Consider the following 21316-nt stretch of genomic DNA (forward strand, 5'->3'; position numbering starts at 1 on the left):
GCTCACCACAACAAACATCAGCCAAGGTCTGAAATTCTCATGCCATGAATTTATACCTACAACTGTTTTAGAGCTACAAATAAGAACACAATTTGCATTCAATGTTCCAATCTGAAGAAGGGAAGCTACTTACTTGTAACGATTTATAAGTTAGTTGGGCTGTGACATTTATGATCTTAGCTTGAGGGTTTACCAGAGATCCATACTTAATCCATTTCACGTCTATATCCAGAGACAAAGGAATCTGGCAAGCATCCTTAAACAAACAACCATAAGACATAGAAATTTAAACTGATATAGAGGTGAATCCTAACTCACCATTAAAACGAATAAATACATACAAGCATTTAGTAGAATGGTAGGTTTCTGAGCAGTCAGACTTCCTAGAAACCTTGTTCAACTGCTTTTCTCACAGAAACTGTATAAAAAACAGGATAGGTTATGGCAATGATTTATATTTTCTTGTGCCTGGATCAGATGTTTGCAGCCTCTGGGATTGGGGAGGAGTCCTCATACTGCAATGGTGACAGCTTGTGGTCAGACTTCAAGCTCACAGTTGTATGGTCCTCCTTCCCCTCCTAACACACACAAAGGGCTTGTTCTGCAATGACTGAAGTAAAATGGAAGAGGGATCTATAACAGGGGAAAACATTTCTAGGACATTGTACATGGAACCTGGTCCTAAATCAGCGGGTCCTTTACTAAAGATTAGCGCATGTTATCTGCCACAAGACACATTTTATTCCTGTGGGCCCTGTTACAGATAATATGAGCTAATTATTAGTAAAAGACCCTCTCTAAGCTGGAAAAGGTGTAAGGAAATTGCCAGATCAAAAGCAATTATCTACAATAATAATGTGTTGCTGTTACCTTTCCTGTGGTGTTCAAAAAAGTAATGGGTACCCAATCTAACACATTCCGAGTCTGTGAATTTCCAAATGATGCTACATATTCTGGAAAATTTTGTCCCATCAGCACGTTCTTAATTGCTTCAGCTATTACTAAACAAGTTGAATCTGGAGAATACCTGTAAGAAAAACAGTAAAACAACTACTAAAAAAGCTCTGGATTGCGTGTTTTTAAATCCCATCAATTAAAAGTTCTTGGAGAAGTCTTCAGAGTGAAGATTGTACAAACAGGGAACGGGGCTCATTCCTGACTCTTAACTGAACCAAAATTGAACAGCAACAGAGACATGGCATGCTGAGGACTCAATTTTCAAATCTGTGTGTTAACTTTATTGTTACAGCTGTTCTTGGAGAGGGGGGAGGAATCAGACTAGACAGATGACGTTATGCAAGAACCTGAGTTTTATTCTTTGCAAGCCATATCAATATTTGCAATCCTTCTGCTGTAAAATCACTTTTCTCTTAAATAATGAAGTCTACTTTGATATAAGATAGCATTTCCCACTTCTTCAGCTGCTGTGTTCCACAAGAATTGGAATTGCTGTAGATCTAGTACTGTAGTTAATCGTCATTGCTCATCTCCTTCAGCCAAAGACAGGTAGAGTGCAATGATGGAGCACTTTCCCTTCACTTTCTTCCCAAAGAGGTCTAACTTTCGGTTCAGCAATACAGCTTGCGTGTGGCAACTGTTGGATTGATGGCACTTGCACAAACGTTTATGATTCATGCCCTAGGGACTTGTTAGCATCCCAACTACAACTCTTTTCTTAAAGTGCACAAGATAAGAAAGAAATGTCAAAGCCATGAAGGTGGGGAAACTGGCTATTTGAAAACTGCCAAATACAGCTAAAAGCATACATACTGTTCCACGTGATAAAAGGTATTCCTAGGAGTATATTCTGGGTAGGGTTGCAAAACTGCACATGTAGCTTGTACATACTCTTTACTAAAATCTAGCCACTTAAGAGGCAGGTAAAGGTTCCCATGGCAAGTTCGAAAGGAAAAGCATCCACACACTGTTTGAAACTTGGTACACAATTTTTACCACAGACTATCTACAGACTTTGTCCTAAAAGAGATAAATGCATAGACTTCACCGTAAGAACAGTATGGCAAGAACTGGAGGGAGAGAAAGTATTCCACCTACAGAACAGATACAAATAAGAAGAGGCATTTGAAAAAAGTACAATATCAAGATATTCACTTGGTATAAAGCCAGCCCTTACCGTATCTTACAGCCAGACACTGTGTTGTAACCAAAAATCACGGGTGTCCTGTTTCCTTCTATTGCCAAACAGTCCTGGTTGGAATAGCTCTTCAGGACAGTAAACTGCCCATATCTGTTAGTACTCTGAGTAATACCAGATGTGCAGATTGAGTTAAGGAAAGCAGTATGACAAAAGGTAAAAGTTCATTTCTAAACCCATAACCTCTGTTTAGCCATTGTGCAATGGGTTAGGCTTAAAGGCAGAAATTGGATAGTACCACATGGTTTTAGTTAACTGAATAATCTTGTATATTTAAAGCACTTAGACTTGCAAAGTTCCATGGGATTGGCAGTATAGAATGTTGCTACTATTTAGGTTTCTGCCAGGTACTTGTGACCTGAATTGGCTGGCCACTGTCGGAAATAGGACACTGGGCTAGATGGACCATTGGTCTGACCCAGTATGTCTATTCTTATGTTCTTAATTGCTTTAAAAATGAGCCCCATAGTAATCTAAGTAACTTTCTATGTGCTTTGAAAATGAGCCTCTTAGGATTACCAAATGTGCTTCATATTTTGTAAAGGACATATATCTAAATACAGATATAACTTGAAAACACTAGAGCAGGGGCTTACTATCTGTGCTTTATACTGCAATACAGGAGATCAGAGTTTGATTACTAAGTCTGCTTTCAGATGTTCAGATGAGTTGGGGAAGATGCAGAGGCCATGGACTCCAGGGGATTAGAAGTCTCAGCCATTGCTTAATGACGGCAACTAATGGCAGACTTGGAATGTGCATCTCAGTCTTCCATGAGAGTCCCAGCCTGTTGCTTCAAACACCTGCCTAATAGCAGTAAGAATGGGGGAAACCCTTAGCTGCTGATGAAGGCTCAAGGTACCACTGCCCAGTGGAGGAGTGGCCTAGTGGTTAGGGTGGTGGACTTTGGTCCTGGGGAACTGAGGAACTGAGTTCGATTCCCACTTCAGGCACAGGCAGCTCCTTGTGACTCTGGGCAAGTCACTTAACCCTCCATTGCCCCATGTAAGCCGCATTGAGCCTGCCACGAGTGGGAAAGTGCGGGGTACAAATGTAACAAAAAAAAATGTCAGTTACAAATGACTCAGAAGAACAAATAAAGAGGCAGAGAACTAAAACAGCAGGGAACCTTTACAAAAAGCTAATGGTAATACTAAAGACACTATATTATTTCCTAGTTTCTTGTTCTCAAGCTAAATATACTAGCTATTTACACAGGATTACCATTATCCAATTTGAAGAAACTACAGACGTTGCAGAATATGGCTATTAATTTTTTTTTGAGGGGGGGGGGCGACGACTCGTAATTATGATCACATCACCTCATTATTTCTCCACTACCCTTGGTTGCCAGTTAAATAAAAAAATCTATTATAAATTATTAGTGTTAGCTCATAGAGCCTATTATGCTTGAATCCCAGGGTACCTGGCTACATTAGCAGTACCCTATATTTGGCTTTGTGAAACTTGAGATGAATGGATTCACACTGCATGAAAATTCCACCGGTGGCTATGGCCCGTAATGCTACTACTAGGGACAGGGCTTTATTTTGGTTGTTCCACTTCATATTAGGAGAGGCCTCTTTTGAAGTGATTTAGTTACTGAAAACATTTTCTTTTTTGCAAGCTTTTGGATTAGCCGTTCTATGAATGGGAGCCACACACTAAATTTGGACTCTGTAATTGGGCATCCAAATGGCAGATGAAATTTAGTGGGTCTTTCACTAAGGTGCACTAGCATTTTTTGCTCATGCTAAAAATCAGCTAGTGCTAAACCTTTAACGCCAGCTGATTTTTAGCACAAACTAAAAATGCTAGCACACCTTAGTAAAAGATCCCCTTAATGTGGACAAATACAAAGTGATGCACATTGGGAAGAACACTCCAAATCATAGTTACCTGATGCTAGGGTCTACCTTGGGGGTCAGCACCCAAGAAAACGATCTAGGTGTTAATATGCTGAAATCTTCTGCCCAGTGTGTGGTGCCAGCCAAAAATGCAAACAGTATGCTAGGAATTATTAGGAAAGGGGTGGTAAATAAGACTGAGAATACTACAATGCTTCTATATCACTCCATGGTGCAACCTCACCTACAGTATTGTGATATAGCGGAATTAGAAAGTTCAAAGAGTGAACAAAATGATAAAGGGGATGAAACTCCTCTCATATGAGGAAAGGCTAAAGAGGTTAGGGCTCTTCAGCTTGGAAAAGAAACAGCTGAGGGGTGATTTGATTGAGGTCTACAAAATCATTAGTGGTGTAGAACGAGTAGAAGTGAATCGGTTTTTTACTCTTTCAAAGGTACAAAGACTAGGGAACACTCAATGAAGTTACATGGAAATACTTTTAAAACAAATATGAGGAAATATTTTTTCACTCAACAAATAGTTAGGCTCTGGAACTCTTTGCTGGAAGATGTAGTAATAGCAATTAGTGCATTTACGTTTAAAAAAAAGGTTCGGACAATTCCTGCAGGAAAAGTCCATAGTCCTATTGAGACAGACAATGGAGAAGCCACTGCTTGCCCTGGGATTGGTAGCATGGAATGGTGCGATTTTAGGTTTCTGCCAGATACTTGTGACCTGGATTGGCCACTGTTGGAAACAGGAAACTGGGCTAGATGGACCACATACTGACACAGTATGGCTGTTAGACTGTGAGACCACTAGGGACAGAGAAAGTATCTGCATATGTGTACAGCGCTGTGTATATCTAGTTGTACTGTAGAAATAAGTAGCTCTAGTAATAGTAGATAATGAGATTATTTATACGTATGGTGGTGTGGGGGGAAGAAAGGGAAATAGGGGGTAGTGAGGTCTCCATGTTTTGTGTGGTCAGATGTATCCTAGCTAAAGGATGGAGTTCTTTTCTACATAATACTTTTTTATTGGGAACCTCTTTGATCTTTTTGTATTTAGCGGTATATCAAATTTTTAAAAACCATAAACCTAGACACAGACACTTTTCCCACAAATATCTAAATACCTATAATAATGTGTGTAACTGCACGCACGCACACTATATATATATATATATATATATATATATATATATATATATATAATTTTTATTTTTTTTTACTTAGCATAAGCAACCCTTTCTCCATTAATCAGAGAATGCCAACGGGTGCTTCCTAGAAGGAAGGCTAAGGCTAGACACACATTTGGAGGCTGACCCATCTGAAAGCAAGTGCATGGGAGAGACCAGAATGTATAGTTACCCTCCTTCCAGCACAGAGTCCTCTTTTCTAATTTAGGAGATGAAATATTAAAGAGCTGAATCACTAAGCATTTCTTCTGCTCTGTGCCTGTGAAATCAAAGCTTAGGGAATCAAATGGTATAATACAGATTATTTTTACTAACCTATTTTATAATGCTAATATTGACACCAATATATTTAATAACCATCTAAAGAGAATAAGAAAGGGTTTGGTTAGAAAACCCAGCACTTTCATAATTTCTTTAATTGATTTGAAACTTTATAAAAAGGTTATTCAGAATTTCATTCTGATATTGCTCAGTATTTCCCAGCTTTTGTGATCAATAACAATATAGTCTGTAATAATAACTTTAAAAGCCACTATAATCAATTACATAAAATGTGGCAGAAAACAGATGCACCACATTTCTCTCAGAAGTTCTAGGAACCTCTCCATTGACTACAAGTATAGAAAATAAATACACATTATAAACTGAAAAATGCTGAGCAGGTACCATCAAATGTTTGAAGCTGCTGGTTAATGAACATGGAGATCAGTCATGCGTTAATGAAGCCACATATGAGCTATTCTAATCATGAGGAGGATATGCAAATGGATGAAATCCAGCCACAAGAGGGAGCCCAACCACATAACCGGGATTTCCACTTACAGGGACTGGAGTTCTATTTTGCTATTATTAAAAAATAAAAGGCACATATTACAAACACAATTACAACATTTTAATTGAATGATATGAAGGGATTAGTAGGTTCAAATTTTACTCATAGTGATGGAAGTTGGTAATTCAGCAAAAACACATACATTTGGAAAAAGTCATAAAATGAAGTTACTACTGAAAAAGGCATTACCGTATTTTTCGGACTATAAGACGCACCGGACCATAAGACGCACCTAGGTTTTAGAGGAGGGAAAGAGGAAAAAAAAATTTTTCCTCTTTCCCTCCTCTAAAACCTAGGTGCTCCGGTGCGTCTTGTCCGGGTTTTGGACCTCCGTCCCGTACTTACAGGATTCCGTGTTCCCTGGTGGTCTAGTGACGTCGGGGCAGGAAAGAGCCCCCTCTTTCCTGCCCATCGCGCTGCTCTCCGTGCTTCTCAATGCTTTCCGACGGTCTCGGCGAGATTCAAAATGGCCGCCGAGAATCTCGGCGGCCATTTTGAATATCCCCGAGACCGTCGGAAAGCATTGAGAAGCACGGAGAGCAGCGCGATGGGCAGGAAAGAGGGGGCTCTTTCCTGCCCCGACGTCACTAGACCACCAGGGAACACGGAATCCTGTAAATACGGAACGGAGGTAAAAAAAAACCGCTACCTTCGGACTATAAGACGCACCCCCCATTTTCCTCCCAAATTTTGGGGGAAAAAAGTGCGTCTTATAGTCCGAAAAATACGGTAGTTAAATTCAAATAACATGAAGCAATACAAAGTCGCTTATGTTCTGAAAAGTGCCTGAACTTTCCAAAACTGTTTCTTTTTTTTTTTTTTTTAATAATGGTTCCATGGTTTCCCCTTTCTCTTCCAGTTCAATCAGAACCAGTGCTGGATCATTGTTTCCCTTATTTTAATAGGCCCAATTCTCATTGTTCCTAGTCTGGTCATGAGGATGTGAGCCATGTGCCAGGCTCCTTCCAGGAAACTGTAACATGGACTCAATCCACCAACTATTACCCTTCCCAGCATCTACTGCCCAGCTGACTTCAAAGCTATATTATTTTCAGTACTAGTAAAAAAGGCCCGTTTCGTTATGAAATGAAATGGGCGCTAGCAAGGCAATCCCCCACCCTCCCTTGCTGTCTCGCTCTGCCCCCTCTGAGTTCCAGACCCCCCTCCCTCCCTCCCTCCCAGTTCAAGGCCAGCCTGCCTCCCTCCCTCTCTCCCAGTTCAAGGCCTCCCAGCACAGGTATGCGACGGCGGCGGGGGAGTGTTTTCGTCTGGAAGGGGGGGGGGGTCGAGGGGGTCACGGCAGGGGGGTCCAGAGATCCGTAACGCGGAGGGGGGTGTTGAAATCGGAGGGAGGGCGGAGTCTGGAACTCGGTGGGAGGGGTGTGAGGGGCACACGTCATGATGGTGCCTAGCAGACCACAGGAGCAACGGTCCCAGGCAGGACAGAACGTTGGAGGTGAGAATTATATATATAGATATCTCTTGCAGGACTGCAAAACATTGCAAGACAGAGGGACAAATCATGATTAAGTGTTTGCTTTCCCTCAGTGACTTATTCAGCTTGTCATATTGCCCATGGCACAGTAATATCTTCATACGTTACCTGAGTGAAACGGATTTGGAATTTTTGCTGTATTGGAATCGTGGTTCTAGTGATTGTTCCAAGGATGAAAGAAACAGAAGCATTTATTATTTCTCCTGCATCCGAGTACAGAATGAGGTAGCTCACCTGAAAGAAAATTTTTGCCTTATATATTTATCATTTACCTTTTTCTTTTTTTAAATGCTCTTAATCCAGACACAGACAGTATATGATTTGCAAGCAAATATACTTCCAATATCTATGGCTTGGTTTGCATCTTGCATGACAGGCTCTAGAAAGAAGGTGGTACAACTAAAGATGTTATTGAAAAGGAAAAGTGATTTGGCAAAGATCAGAGTCCATGCAGAGAAAGGACTAGACAAAATGAAGAAACCCAGACAACAGTTCTATGTCTGTCTGCCATCATGTGTCTTCCCCCGCTAGCAATGGATCCAATTCACTACCAACAAATCTTATCATATTCTTCCCATTCCTCAAGAGTGATCTTTCAACCCCCCCCCCCCCCCCAATATCCCTTGTATAACCCATTTATAAAGCAAAACATGCTGAAGTCTCTGGTGCAGTATATACGCAACACAGATAACACAACTGCTCCAGCCTTATAAAACCAAGGTAACAAATGATGAACAAGTTCTTCAAACAGGGGACGGACTCAAAAATGGGAGCAATTGTCTAAACTGCCTACATCCCTTTTGAAAACTAGTGCATTAAACCTGAAGATAAAATAGGAATATGCTTTCCCTTTGAAACTGCGTCGGGGAAAATTATCTGTACACACCCCCTCCCCCAAAGAAAAACACACGTAAATCATAGGATACCAAATAAAAGTAAAGACATTTTGAAAATACTGAACTATATGCTTTGCTGCCTCCCTCAATCTAACCCTGTTTTCACTCAAACTGCTAATTTAGCCAGGGTAAGTAACTTTTCAAAACTACCTTGAGGTCTGGGAAAACAATTTCTCTTAGAAGCTATACACAATAAATCCATATCTTAACTTTTGGCTTCAAATAAGTAAGAAACAAGACATGCAGAGTAGCCCAGTGGTTAAAGTCAGGGTTCACATCCCACTGATGCTCCTTGTGGCCTTGGACAAGTTACATAACCCTCCTCCACTGCCTCAGATATGTCCTATTTTAAGCTCCTTGAGAATAGAGCAATACATACTTTTAAATATAACTCACCTTGAGCTACCACTGAAAAAGATGCGAGCTAAATATTTTAAAAAGTAGAAGAGATATTATTCTGAAGTCTGAAAAGTCGCCCAGTATATCTAGTTACTAGAGGTAAAATGTGAACATACTTTACAATGTAGCAAGTTATTATTACAGAGTTACACACATGAGGACATGAGAACTAAAGAAAAACCTCAGGATTATTGTTAACACTAATGCAGGATGTTGGCTTGACTAACAACGAACAAGCAAGCCACAAAACTAAAAATGCATCCACCTACCCCAAGAACAACATTCCTGCACACTTGAGAAGTGTTTGGAATCCCATTACTGCTGTTAAGATCAAGTATTCCATTTAGATTCTGGACAGTGATATTAATCTACAAGAGAACCAAAAGGGTATTTTTAGCATCTTTTAGCTCTGCATAAATCGGATGATGAACTTTTCATGAAGACCCAAATTTTTTTCATCATGTACAGACTACTTGATCCACTACAGAGAAGTTAGTTCAAAGTGCAGCGCTGTGCCTTTCCATAAGCTGGTTGGGTAAAAAGGTATTGGTTCTCTGCTGCTTTGTCGCTAGGTGGACCTTACCGTGCTTGGATAGATCTTTCTAGTCTGTCCGTAAAAGGCAATATTTTTCACATCATTAGCCCATGTTCTCACTCTTTCTTAGGAAACTACAGATTCTTTTACTGGTTGAAGGCTGAACTCTTACATCCAATGGTTCTCAATGTGTTCTTCAAGACCCTTCTCTATTGCCTCAGGTACATAATGGAAATTGTGAGCCCTCTAGAGACGGGACAAGACCCACTGTACACCTGGATGTGACTCACCTTAAGCTACTACTGAAAAAAAGGTGTAAGCTGAATCCAAAATCCCCTCCCTTCCCTTCCTGTTTTTCAGGATACTCACAATTAATGTTCATGAGCCACTCTGCATACATTTGGTCCAACTACCACATTTTAACCACTCAGAAACTATATGTGGTGAGGGTTTTGAGGACCACCATTTTTGCTACAGCAGAGATAACCATCATCGCCACTTTTTTTTTTTTCATCTTTGCCTGACCAGTCCTAATGAACAAAAAAATCCCAATCTCTGGTCTCTTGTGAAAAAGCAGCATAGCACAGCCAGGAACCAGCCCTTACAAAGGTTTTCACATGGTATCTGTACACTTAATTTAAACAGTGCCATACAAGCTGGGATATCATAGCTAGAGCTCTTTGGCATAAGATAAATGGAAAAATTTCAACATTGGTATAATGTAAAATTAAACATTCTAGCACATGTTTGGCCTTCTAGTGCATCGTTAATAAAAGATATACATAATGCAAAAGAAAAAACAATTTTCCAATGGAAAGGCAGTTTCTAAAACAAGGGACTCAAAAGAAATAGACTCAGGACTAACACTAGGAAATAGTTGACCACACAATGCATGAACAACTTCTCTGTGAAGGTGGTGGAGTAAATAATATTAACAGAATTAAACAAAACAAATACAGAAGGACCTTAATTACAATGACAGACAAACTGAAAATTGAACCAGGTAAACAAGGTCCATGGAACCCAGCATCATATCCCCAGGCTAGGTCATAAGTACACAGCAGATCCGAAAAAGTAGTCCCATTTCAGGTAGTTAATTTCAACATATAAGTGATGACTTTCCCAAGTCTACATTGCTAAGTATTCATGAACTTTTCTTCCAGAAACTTGTCCAAATTTCTTCCCCCCCCCCCCCCCCCATGAGTCTATGGTATTGCAAAAGGCAGAAAATTGGGCAGACTAAATAGGCCTTTTGGTGCTTATCCACCATGATACGCTACAGGGTCCACAAGATGATGCCATGAAACAGTAGAGGATGACAAAGCAACTTCCAAACCAGGAAGAGATGGTGAAAAATCCTTATCTGAAGCACCAGGGTCAGTCACGCTATATAATCTGGGGGTATCTGGCCTAGTTATTTTCATAGTCAATTTTGCTAACCTGGTTCTGTATCAAAGGTTTGTGAAGAGGCCAACATTACAAAAAAAAAGTACTTACCATATTATTTGAATTAGGTACCTAGGAAAAAATGGTTTCACAAAATTAAAGGTTTGTTTTCAAGAATGTGTGTTTCAAAGAACAAAATACACTAAACTTCTATTACCTGAACTCTGTATATCTCAATTTGGAATGCTGCTTGTCAGATCATCCCTTTCACCTAAACTAGGTCAGTTCAGTATTTGTTTTAGATTTACTTATACTTATATTTTACATATACTTACTAACTTACGTTCACTTCTTTCACATGTCACACCACCGAAAGTCTGTTGAGGGTGGCAGTGTTACTACTTACTACCAGAGAATTTTTTTTAAGCAACAGAAACCAGCAATGAGTTCCTCTCACATGGTCTCTATCAATATTATAAATATAAATAAAGTTGGGTATTTTGTGTTGGTCTAATCAAGAGCTTATGCAAATACCACACTGATACACGTAAAGCATGAACACTGTACGAATAGTTAAGCGAGCCCAGGAAAGGAGCAAGGAATACATCAAATGAAAACTATCAGTAGTACTGGTGTATTATTTACATTTTCTTCTGGCACATGCTACCAGTAATGCTAGCAAGAGAACAGCAAACTTGCTGTGAACGATTATAGAAACATGTCTCCAGCCTCTCAATATCTGAACCAGAAAATGACCATCAAACGTTATTTCACTGCTTGTTATACCTAACTAGGAAAAAATGCCCGTTTCTGAGCGGAATGAAACGGGCGCTAGCAAGGGGCCCCCTCCCTCCGTCCCTCGAAGCTACTTGCCTTCTTCGCTGTGGGCCGTTTCGGCCCTCGAGTGTCAATAGCTCCGCCCTCGATGTCATGACGTTTTGACGCGAGGGCGGTGCAGACACTCCAGGGCACACCGGATATCTCGGGCGCCTCAACTTCCGTGGAGGCTTCAGAACGTTGGGGTTGCCTTTTATATATATAGATATTAGGAAGGTTTTTCTTTATGCATGTTTGAATCTATTGTAGTTCTCCTGGATGTGATTTTCTTAACAAACTGCAAAATGCTGAAGAAGCAAAACAGCTAAGAACGAAAGAAACCTTTCTAGATGGTCTTTGAATACTTACTTGTACAATAGGTTCACTGGCATAGAATGTCGTACTAAGAGCTGGAATGTTGCAGTTTTCCACATTTATGCTTCTACTGCATGTCACATCCTGATTTACCAAAAAGCCTAGAAATCACAATAGGCATAAATGACTAAGACAATGAAGAATAGGGAAACTGAACACACAGAATTAATGAACCCAAAATCAGCTTCAACAGAAGAAAGCCTACTCAATGTTACAACTAAGACATCGCTCATGCTACAAAGGGCCTGCTTACCAAGTAAAAGCTTGGCATCTGCTGAAACAAAAGAGGATTCAAGAAGCGGGTTTCATTGTTTTGTTTTTTTCAAAGAAGGAAGGGCAAGAAAAGCATTCAAAATTCCCTACCTGCAGGATTATTATCTGTACATTGAGAGGACACAAGTGGGACAGGAAATCTCAGAAATGAGTCTTTTGTCTGAATAGGTGCACCGTACTGCCAAAAAAAGAATAATGACAGAGTCAGACAGGAAATCTTTCACTGTGAGCTTTTTTTCACAGAAATCAACATTAAATAAGAATAGTATTATTTCTTGATATAACAGAAAGAGGATCGAGCTGGAAATAAAAAGAACGGAGGAACTAGTGAGCCCACCAAATAAATGTGACGTACAGCAGCAGTCTATTTTTCACCTCATATCTAGCAGGGTTACTTGCTCCAGCTGAAGCATCAGGCGCTGTGCTGAAGGAATTACCACTGAATTCTTTCACCAGACCATCAAAATTACTCTCTGTTGGTATCACTGGAGAAATAAAGGACAATCCGGGTCTGTCTGTAAAAGGTTGAAAAATCATTTTGATTAAATCAGCCTCTTTAAACTTTAGAAATATAAATTTGCCATATTCCTCACTACAATGTCATGCTTGTTGGTTTTAATTTTTTCACAGAAAGCATAGCAGATGCTGGAGTACTCTCTAGCAGGAACAAAGAGTAACAAAAATGCTAACAGAATTCTAAATTCATGGGACAAACACAGAGAATTCCTAGTGGCAAGAGGATAGTATAATTCACTTACACTGCTATCACTGTTGTACCTGTGTGCATTAACTGCAGTATTTTATATTGTTTCAGATAAATAGATTTGTTTTGTGGACCCAAATACGGCCAGCATCAGACCCGGGTCACATGACCAGTAAACATCAGAAGAAAGCAGCAATAAATGATTACTTAATCCATGCTAATAGCGGTGCTCGCGCTCTAGGTGGGTGTGCACTGAAGGCGCGTGCATAAGAAGCGGGATGTGCTCCTTAGGAGAGCTCCTTGGGGCAAGCAAAATCTGGGGAACCCTCATAGCTCTCAGTAGATCCATCATTCCTTTCTTTTACTTTCGAATTCTGATGATTTTGGTATCTTTTTTTACTATATTTTCATGACTCTCATGCTGCCAGACAGACAGCATACTCTAGTGTTCTATGGGCACCGCCCATTTTCACATTCACCATCACATTCTTTTCTGCATTCTATTACTCGTCCCAATCTATTACACTACTCGCCAGTTTCTTCTCAAACCTTCCTTGTAAGAGCTTTCCAGGGGGGACTATTGAACTGTTGCTCTCTCTGTACAAAGAAGTCCCCACTAATCTTGGAGATAATAATCCATCATCAGCTGGATCTGCCTTGCTTGGTGGAGACTTGGCTCCTCCCCAGAGAAGAATATCATTTGAGTCAGTGTTTTCCACTTTCCTGTCTAGCAGTATCTTCAGCTAGACAATCTAGACAAGGGGGAGGGTTAGCTTTGATCTATTCCAATTCATTACATGTTAAGGAATTGATTCCTACTGACCTCCCCTATCCGGAAATTCTCTTAGCAGAGATTTCAGGCAGCCCTATTTATCATGTGTTTCTGTTCTATTGTTCTCCCTCTCTCGAAGCCAAGCCATAGCAAATGCAAAGATATACAAACCTTTTCATCATGGATGACTAACATCCCTGTAGATATTTATACTCACCACCTCTGAGTGCTTTTTTTAAATGACCATGATTTATCTCAATACGTTAATATCCCCGCCCATTCGGCAGGGCGTACGCTTCACCTATTAATATCTAATGCTTCCATATTGTCAACCTGCAGCAATCTTTGTCCGTGGCCCCTTTTGTGGTTTGACTACTACCTTATTCTTTTCTCACTATCCGTGTTGCCTCTACCTGATCAGCCCATCTTCCTCTGGGAGATGGGTTAGGAAGTTTAGACTCAAAATTAAGTTTCTCTTCACAAATTTCTTCAGTACAAGTCTGGATTCTATGCCATCCACACAATTAGATCAGTTCAAGTTTTTTTTAGATTTCAACTTATTACATGTTTTGTATCACACATTTATTGGATCACAGCTTGATTACTGTAATGTTATCTATCCAGGCATTCTTAATTCAGGACTAAAAAGACTTCATATCCTACAAAACACTGCAGCATGTGTACTATGTCATGCTAGAAAATGTGATTATATAACCCCCCTTCTTCAAAAGATTGCACTGGCTCCCAGTAAAGCACAGGAGTCAATTCAAAATACTCATGCTGGAATTTAAGACACTCCAAACTGGACTACCCAACTATCTCTCAAAGTTGACAATCCCTTATACCCCTGTTCATCTCCTGTGCTCTATTAATGACCACAGACTTGTTCTACCCAGTCCATCTCAGGCCTACTGGGAGTCAACAAGAAAAAGTGCCTTTTATTTCATGGCTCCATTCCTTTGAAACAATTTGCTCTTTGCAATCTGTGCTGAAACATCTTTTAAAAAATTTAAAACTAGTCTCAAAACCCATTTCTGAATGGAAGCTTTTAATGATTGATGTCAAATTTTTCTGGATAAAAGTGAAATGCTGCTGTTTACTGCCAAGACATTTGAATGTTTCTTGTTATGAATGGTTTGCTTTCCTATGGATTTCATTAGATTCTTTTTCTGAGATTTGTTTTTATTGTATATCACTTTGAACTACTTTGTAAAAAAAGGCAATTCGACAAATCTGAATAAGCCATAAACCATAAGCACTGGGGTAAACCTGCAGAGAAAGAAGTTATAACAGCGTATGGCTAAAAGATAGCTGGGGTAAACTATATGGAGGGACTTCAAACAGCTTTGGGAGGCCACATGTTCTAGATAACAGCTTTACTGATTTTGGTAATAAGATATGGAAAGGAGCCCAGGTGTTTGATTTAGCGTTGGTCTTATAAGAATCACAAAGGAAGACGGCAAGACCTGAAATGACTAACAGTGTGGGGTATGCTTGATGCTTGCATGGATGGTAGTGGTATGAAAAGGGTTGAAAAGTTCAGGGAGAACACAGTGGGAGTGGGAAGCTGGTGTAGAGTCAAATATGGGAATTTGTATTTTCATCTACCCAAAGTGGAACTGGGCAGGCTGGATGGACTAATTCAATCTTTTCCTGTCCTCATTTATTCTGTTGCCATGCAAGTGTTTAAACAGAAAAGAAACAAACATTCATTTTCAATATTGTGCTAAACTTTGGGGAAAAAAATAAACCTAGTTACTATTAATTGTTTGCTGAAAAGCAAAATATCAGGATACCAAATAATCATGTGTTTGCTGCCCGCTTCTCTTGTTTAAGTAACTTGGATATGAAGAAGTGTTGCAGTAGGCACCCTTTTTCCTTTACAGTGTAATATTTGTTTTTCAGAGCACAGATAAAAAAAAATATCGCCATCACCATGTTTCAAACAAACAAGAAAACAAAGACAGGATCAATACTGTTATCACACAGTACAAGCCTGAGGCTGGGTCTGCCTACATGGACTGAGCTCTTAAAGTGATAAACAAAGGTAAAAGCACATGGTTGCTATTATAAACCTTTTAGACTTTTATCCCTGCACTTCTGTTCAAAGAAATCCCCTGGCATATACAGTAAATATGTTTCCTGTGGATATTCACTTATATTTTAAGACCCGTTGCTACTAGTGGAAATATGAAACATTTCTTGGCTGTTATGTTTTTTAGTGTTCAATACTTAGCATCATGTTAAAAAAATGAGCTGAAAACGTAGTTACAACATATTCCAATATTCTATAGAAAGTTGTCTCATATATCACAAAATTACAGAATCATATTATAGATACATTGCTGACTTAACTAATGCAAACATAAGAACAAATGATTTAACTAGATTTAAGTTTTTTAATTTTCTACAACAGTGCACCAAAGGGCTGAAAACTCCTGGGGGGCCAGGTGTCCAATTGAAGAGACATCTGTGGGACTCAGGCTGGAAACAGGTGAGGAAATTGTGGAGACTGCAGCAGTGATGCCAGAGAGAGGAAGTCATAAGGCCTAGCAGTCATTGAGACTGCCACTGATGGACTCCGATACAACGCTATGCTGTGTAAGAAGTATAACTTTCTCCTCGCTGAAATAGAGGGCCCTGAGTCTGAAGCTGTCACATGACTTGTCAGCAGAATGGAGCTTGTTCCAGCTGCCTTCTTTAATTTCCTTAGCTAATGTTTATGCAACAATGAATAAAACCTATTGTGGGTTAGATCCTATTCCATCTTCATGGATAAAGTGTACAAACGTGTTCTCCTCCCTTTCTTATTAGCAATGCTAAATCAAAGTTTAACTGGGCAGAATTCCAGAAGGGTGGAAACAGGCAATAGTTAAGCCAACCTTTAAAAAAAAAAAAAAATCCTTCCCTAGATCCTACACTGGCTAGTAATTATAGGCCCATCTCAAATCTTTGCTTTGCTTCTACATTATTGGAGAAAATAGTCTTGAAACAATTATTTAGAAACAATTAATATATTACATGCTACAGACAATCTGGGTACTGGACAGGACACAGTACAGAGACGATTTTGACAGTCTGCTTGAATGAAATGGATAGTGCTCATTTAGTATTGGCTGTATCGCTAGATCTAGCATTGGCTTTCGATTTGGATGATCATTCCTTATTGTTAAATATACAGCCCATTGGTATTCAAAATACAGTGCTAGTCTGGTTCCAACCTTTTTCTTAGTAATAGGGTCAACCATGTCTAAAACTACTGTTCTTAATTGTGGAGTGCCCCCCCCCCCATATTATTTAACATCGTTTTAAGTCCCCTGGCCTCTATAATTCAAGGTGCTGGAATTAGTACATGTTTGAAAGGTATTAATCCGCAAACGAACCTTTTCCAGAGATACGAAGGCGGTAGAACGAGAGGACATGAAATGAGATTGAAGGGGGGCAGACTCAAGAAAAATGTCAGGAAGTATTTCTTCACTGAGAGAGTGGTGGATGCTTGGAATGCCCTCCCCCGGGAGGTGGTGGAGATGAAAACGGTAACGGAATTCAAACATGCGTGGGATAAACATAAAGGAATCCTGTTCAGAAGGAATGGATCCTCAGGAGCTTAACCGAGATTGGATAGCAGAACTGGTAGTGGGACGCGGGGCTGGAGGTTGGGAGGCAGGGATAGTGCTGGGCAGACTTATACGGTCTGTGCCAGAGCCGGTGGTTGGGAGGCAGGGTTGGTGGTTGGGAGGCGGGGATAGTGCTGGGCAGACTTATACGGTCTGTGCCCTGAAGAGCACAGGTACAAATCAAAGTAGGGTATACACAAAAAGTAGCACAGGTGAGTTGTCTTGTTGGGCAGACTGGATGGACATGGTCTTTTTTTCTGCCGTCATCTACTATGTTACTATGTATATTTGCTGATGACTTTCTACCTTTGGTTACGATCTCTGCTTCATTTCTGACTCCTTTAAACCTCAAATCGATTCTGTCCTTCATTCTGAGTTCTTTGCACTTCACTGTATTCACTCCCTCCATCCTTATTTGGATTCCCCCCCTTACCTGCACCCTTCTCATATCTGTCATTATCTCACATTTAGACTACTGTAACTCTCTTTATGCTGGTTTGCCCCTATACTCCATCAAGTGTCTTCAGCTTTTCCAATCAACTGCAGTCAAACTTCTCCACTTTTCTCACTGCTTTGATCATGTCACTCCACTCCTTCACTCTGAACAATGGCTGCCTGTTTCTATGTTTATCAAGTTTAAAATTTTCTGTCTTATTTATAAATTTATTACATTTGTACCCCGCGCTTTCCCACACACAGCAGGTTCAATGCGGCTTACACAGTAAATAGAATAACAAAGTAAAGGAGAATATTACAAATTGTAATAAACATAGTAATAGTAAGGTTTTTAAGAATATGTGAATCACATCTCTGTCTGCTCCTGCATATCTCACTTGGCTCTACTCCCTTATGACTCTGCACACTCTCTTCATTCCTCCATTGCGAACCAGTTAGCAGTGCCCGCTCGCTGCTTTATGCCTAACAATTTCTCAGGAATCTTCCTTTAGCTTCCTAGGCCGCACTCTTTGGAATGCCTTCCCATCTTATCTTCACATGGAACCCTCTTATACAAAATTTAAATCACTGCTCAAAACCCATTTATTTTCTGAGACCTTTGAATAACCCGCATTCTGTTGTCTCCTCCCCCAGATTGCATTTTAGCACTGTACACTGTGCAGTAGCCAAGCCAGACCTCACACAGTATATCAAGTCTCTGGAATAAATAAATAAATAAATTTGTCCCCCTTAATGCATGGAGAAATTTCACACTGGCTGCAGGAACAACCTTTGGTTCTAAATATATCTAAGACCACAACTTGCTAGATTGCCAGTAGATCAGATTGGCCTAACGTGATTCCGGTGCTATTTGGGGGCACTTTTAGATATTTAGGAGTTACATTAGATTATGTTTGAATTTCACATAGCACATCCCTGAGGTGATTAAAAAAGGATTTTTTTTCCCTTACAAAAGATACATACGGTCATTAAAATATCTTGCAGATAAGGCGTTGCACTCTTTAATTCATACTTTGTCGTCTCCAGACTTGATTATAGGAATGTGATACATGCTGGATCTAATAGTAGTTTGAAATGTTTATAGACATTATAAAACACTGCTAGTGGACTACTAGGGAATGCAAGCCATAGGGACAAGATTACTCTTGTATTTATATGCTTTCATTGGTTGTTTGTGAAATAAATAATCCATTTTAAAGTACTTATCCTTGCACAAAAAGGGAAAGGGACTTGATATACCACTTTTCTGTGGTTACAATCAAAGCAGTTTACATATTATACCTGAGGCAATGGAGGGTTAAGTGACTTGCCCAGAGTCACAAGGAGCTACAGCAGGAATCAAACCTAGTTCCCCAGGATCAAAGTCCACTGCACTAACTACTAGGCTACTCCTCCCACATAAGGTCTATTATAATCATATCCCAAGTTATTTGGCCTCTTTAACCTCTCCATATGTACCTAATAGATAAGATCAGTTTCAGCATGTAGTATGGTGATACCCATGGAGCACTAGAAGGATGGAGTATCAATGCGGGAATCTAGGTGGTTTTTTTGTGTTTGTTTGTTTTTGGCTATCATCTTCCTTGTGGAATGCTCCTCCTGTTCAGATTTGGACTGAAGTCCATCTGAAGATATTCAAGATTTTACTGAAAACACACTTTTTTAGGCTAGTTTATGGTTCACAGTTCCAGAAGGAATAGTTATTCTACTTATAAAGCTGTTTTATTTATTATTTTATGATATAATTGTTCTGGGAGAATGTGGCAGATACTTTTCTATCAGTTTTTGGAGTTCCTTTCCCATTTTATTATTTTATATTTTAATCTGTAAACGACTGAGATCTGTATTGCCTATGTGGCAGGGGCATAGCCAGACCTCGTGGTGGGAGGAGGCCAGAGCCCAAAGTAGGGGGCACATTTTGGTCTGCCGCCCTGCCGCTCCCCACCCACTGCTGCCACAAATACCTTGGCTGGTGGGGGTCCCTAAACCCCGACCACTGAAGCCTTTATTCAGCGCCAGGTTCTGGCGCCGCCACATTGTCTGCCCTGCTCCCTCTTCCCCTCACATCCTGCATGCTCCTTTTACTGAAATTGAGCAGCAAGACCAGGGGCGCAGAGGAAATTTGGAGGGGCCTAGGCCCCCATGGCCACATGTAGCTACGCCACGGCATGTGGTATATCATGCTTTAATAAACATAATCGCAGTGGGTAGCAACTGGTAGGGCCAGAGAAAGGAAGTTGTGGGAGGCTAAGGGGAGAGTCCCAGGGGATTGTCACCAGAGGAAACCTATTGCTGGGCTGTGGAGAATAAAAGTGCCTGGAGGGAAAGGAGTATACCTGCTAAGCAAGGAAGAAACTGAAAGGATGGAGGAGGGTACCTGAAGGAGAAGAAAAAGAAGAGCAAAAATAGTAAACATAGAGAGGTAAAAATAAACAAAATATTGACTAAAACAGTCAAAAAGGACAGAAAGTTGTTAGACCAGTCTGTAGATTAAGTTCCTAAGAATCCTCCAAGACTTCTGGTTATGGCAACTTTTTAACCTGTAAATATAGTTTTGATACAGATGGAACAGCCGCCTCAGGAATTTTTAGAACCTTCACCACATTCTTCCTAAACATTTCTTTTGCTGATATATTTTTTACTTTAGGAAAATTAATGAAGTGAAGATTTCTTCTTTTGGAAATATTCTGCAGAGTTTCTATCTTATCATGAAGTTGTGAAGAAACAGTGTGTTTTAAGCCTGTAAAATGTATTGCATATTTTCCTGCATTGATTATGTTCTGAAGTGTATTTCTGCTATTTGGCCAGCAGGTGTGTTTCTTTGCTGTAAAGCTGTTACAGAGAACTGCACTGCAAGTTGCTGAATCCCATTTTAAAAGAATAACGTTGCTTACGAGCCACCTCACAAGCAGCATTATTCCCGCGGCCCAATGCTCCCTGGTCGGCAGACTAGGGTTCCCCCCTCATGGCACCAGACCCCCCACATAGACACAGGCCAACAGGGGCTACCTTTGAATGCAATGGTGGTCCAGGGGTGGTCTTTGGGCAGGAACAAAGCCCAATCATTCTTCAGGAAAGTGGCACAACTACTGATCGGTGTCATGCTTTCTCATAAGGAAACAAGACCTCTAGTGGACATCGTGCAAGATGACCGCTAAGGATGTCATTTTCCTGAAGACGCTAGACTAGGCAGGAACAACTGGGTCTCAACCCCTGCCTGAAGACTATCCCTGGACCACCAATGCATTCAAAATGTAGCCCATGTTGGGGATGGGGAACCCTGTTCTGCCGGCCCAGGAGCATCAGACCGGGGCTTTGCAGCCTAGTGCTCCTGGGCTGCGAAATAACCCTGGTTATGTTATCATAATTTTAGGTCCCTAGTACAACTTGCAGTGTACCACTGCAAGTTGCAGTTAGCATTTGCATGTTTTGCATCTCATTACTGTGTAACCCACAGTTACTTAAATATCATCACAGTATTTTTAATCAAGCAGTGATAGGGCCTTTAAGTTGCATGAAGGGGCAAATAATGCAACTTACATCCCTAAAACTTGCTT

The 21316-nt window shown here is 40.3% G+C and overlaps 1 protein-coding gene across 2 annotated transcripts in view; it reads right to left on the reverse strand.

Moving 5' to 3' along the window:
* Nucleotides 1–21316, reverse strand: part of TCTN1 (tectonic family member 1) — a 51185-nt gene that overhangs the window by 4681 nt on the left and 25188 nt on the right. Inside the window, exons 4-13 of one of the 2 annotated variants that reach the window (XM_030220071.1) lie at nt 12587–12726; nt 12302–12389; nt 11933–12039; nt 10859–10879; nt 9096–9194; nt 7640–7765; nt 5965–6047; nt 2135–2275; nt 871–1027; nt 134–256 (exon numbers count right to left, since the gene is read on the reverse strand). In XM_030220071.1, the coding sequence (XP_030075931.1) occupies nt 134–256; nt 871–1027; nt 2135–2275; nt 5965–6047; nt 7640–7765; nt 9096–9194; nt 10859–10879; nt 11933–12039; nt 12302–12389; nt 12587–12726 (1085 nt within the window). The remainder of the gene's footprint in view (nt 1–133; nt 257–870; nt 1028–2134; nt 2276–5964; nt 6048–7639; nt 7766–9095; nt 9195–10858; nt 10880–11932; nt 12040–12301; nt 12390–12586; nt 12727–21316) is intronic. The other variant, XM_030220072.1, reaches the window with a different exon arrangement.

The sequence above is a fragment of the Microcaecilia unicolor genome, chromosome 11 (assembly GCF_901765095.1).
Source record: "Microcaecilia unicolor chromosome 11, aMicUni1.1, whole genome shotgun sequence".
NCBI lineage: Eukaryota > Metazoa > Chordata > Amphibia > Gymnophiona > Siphonopidae > Microcaecilia > Microcaecilia unicolor.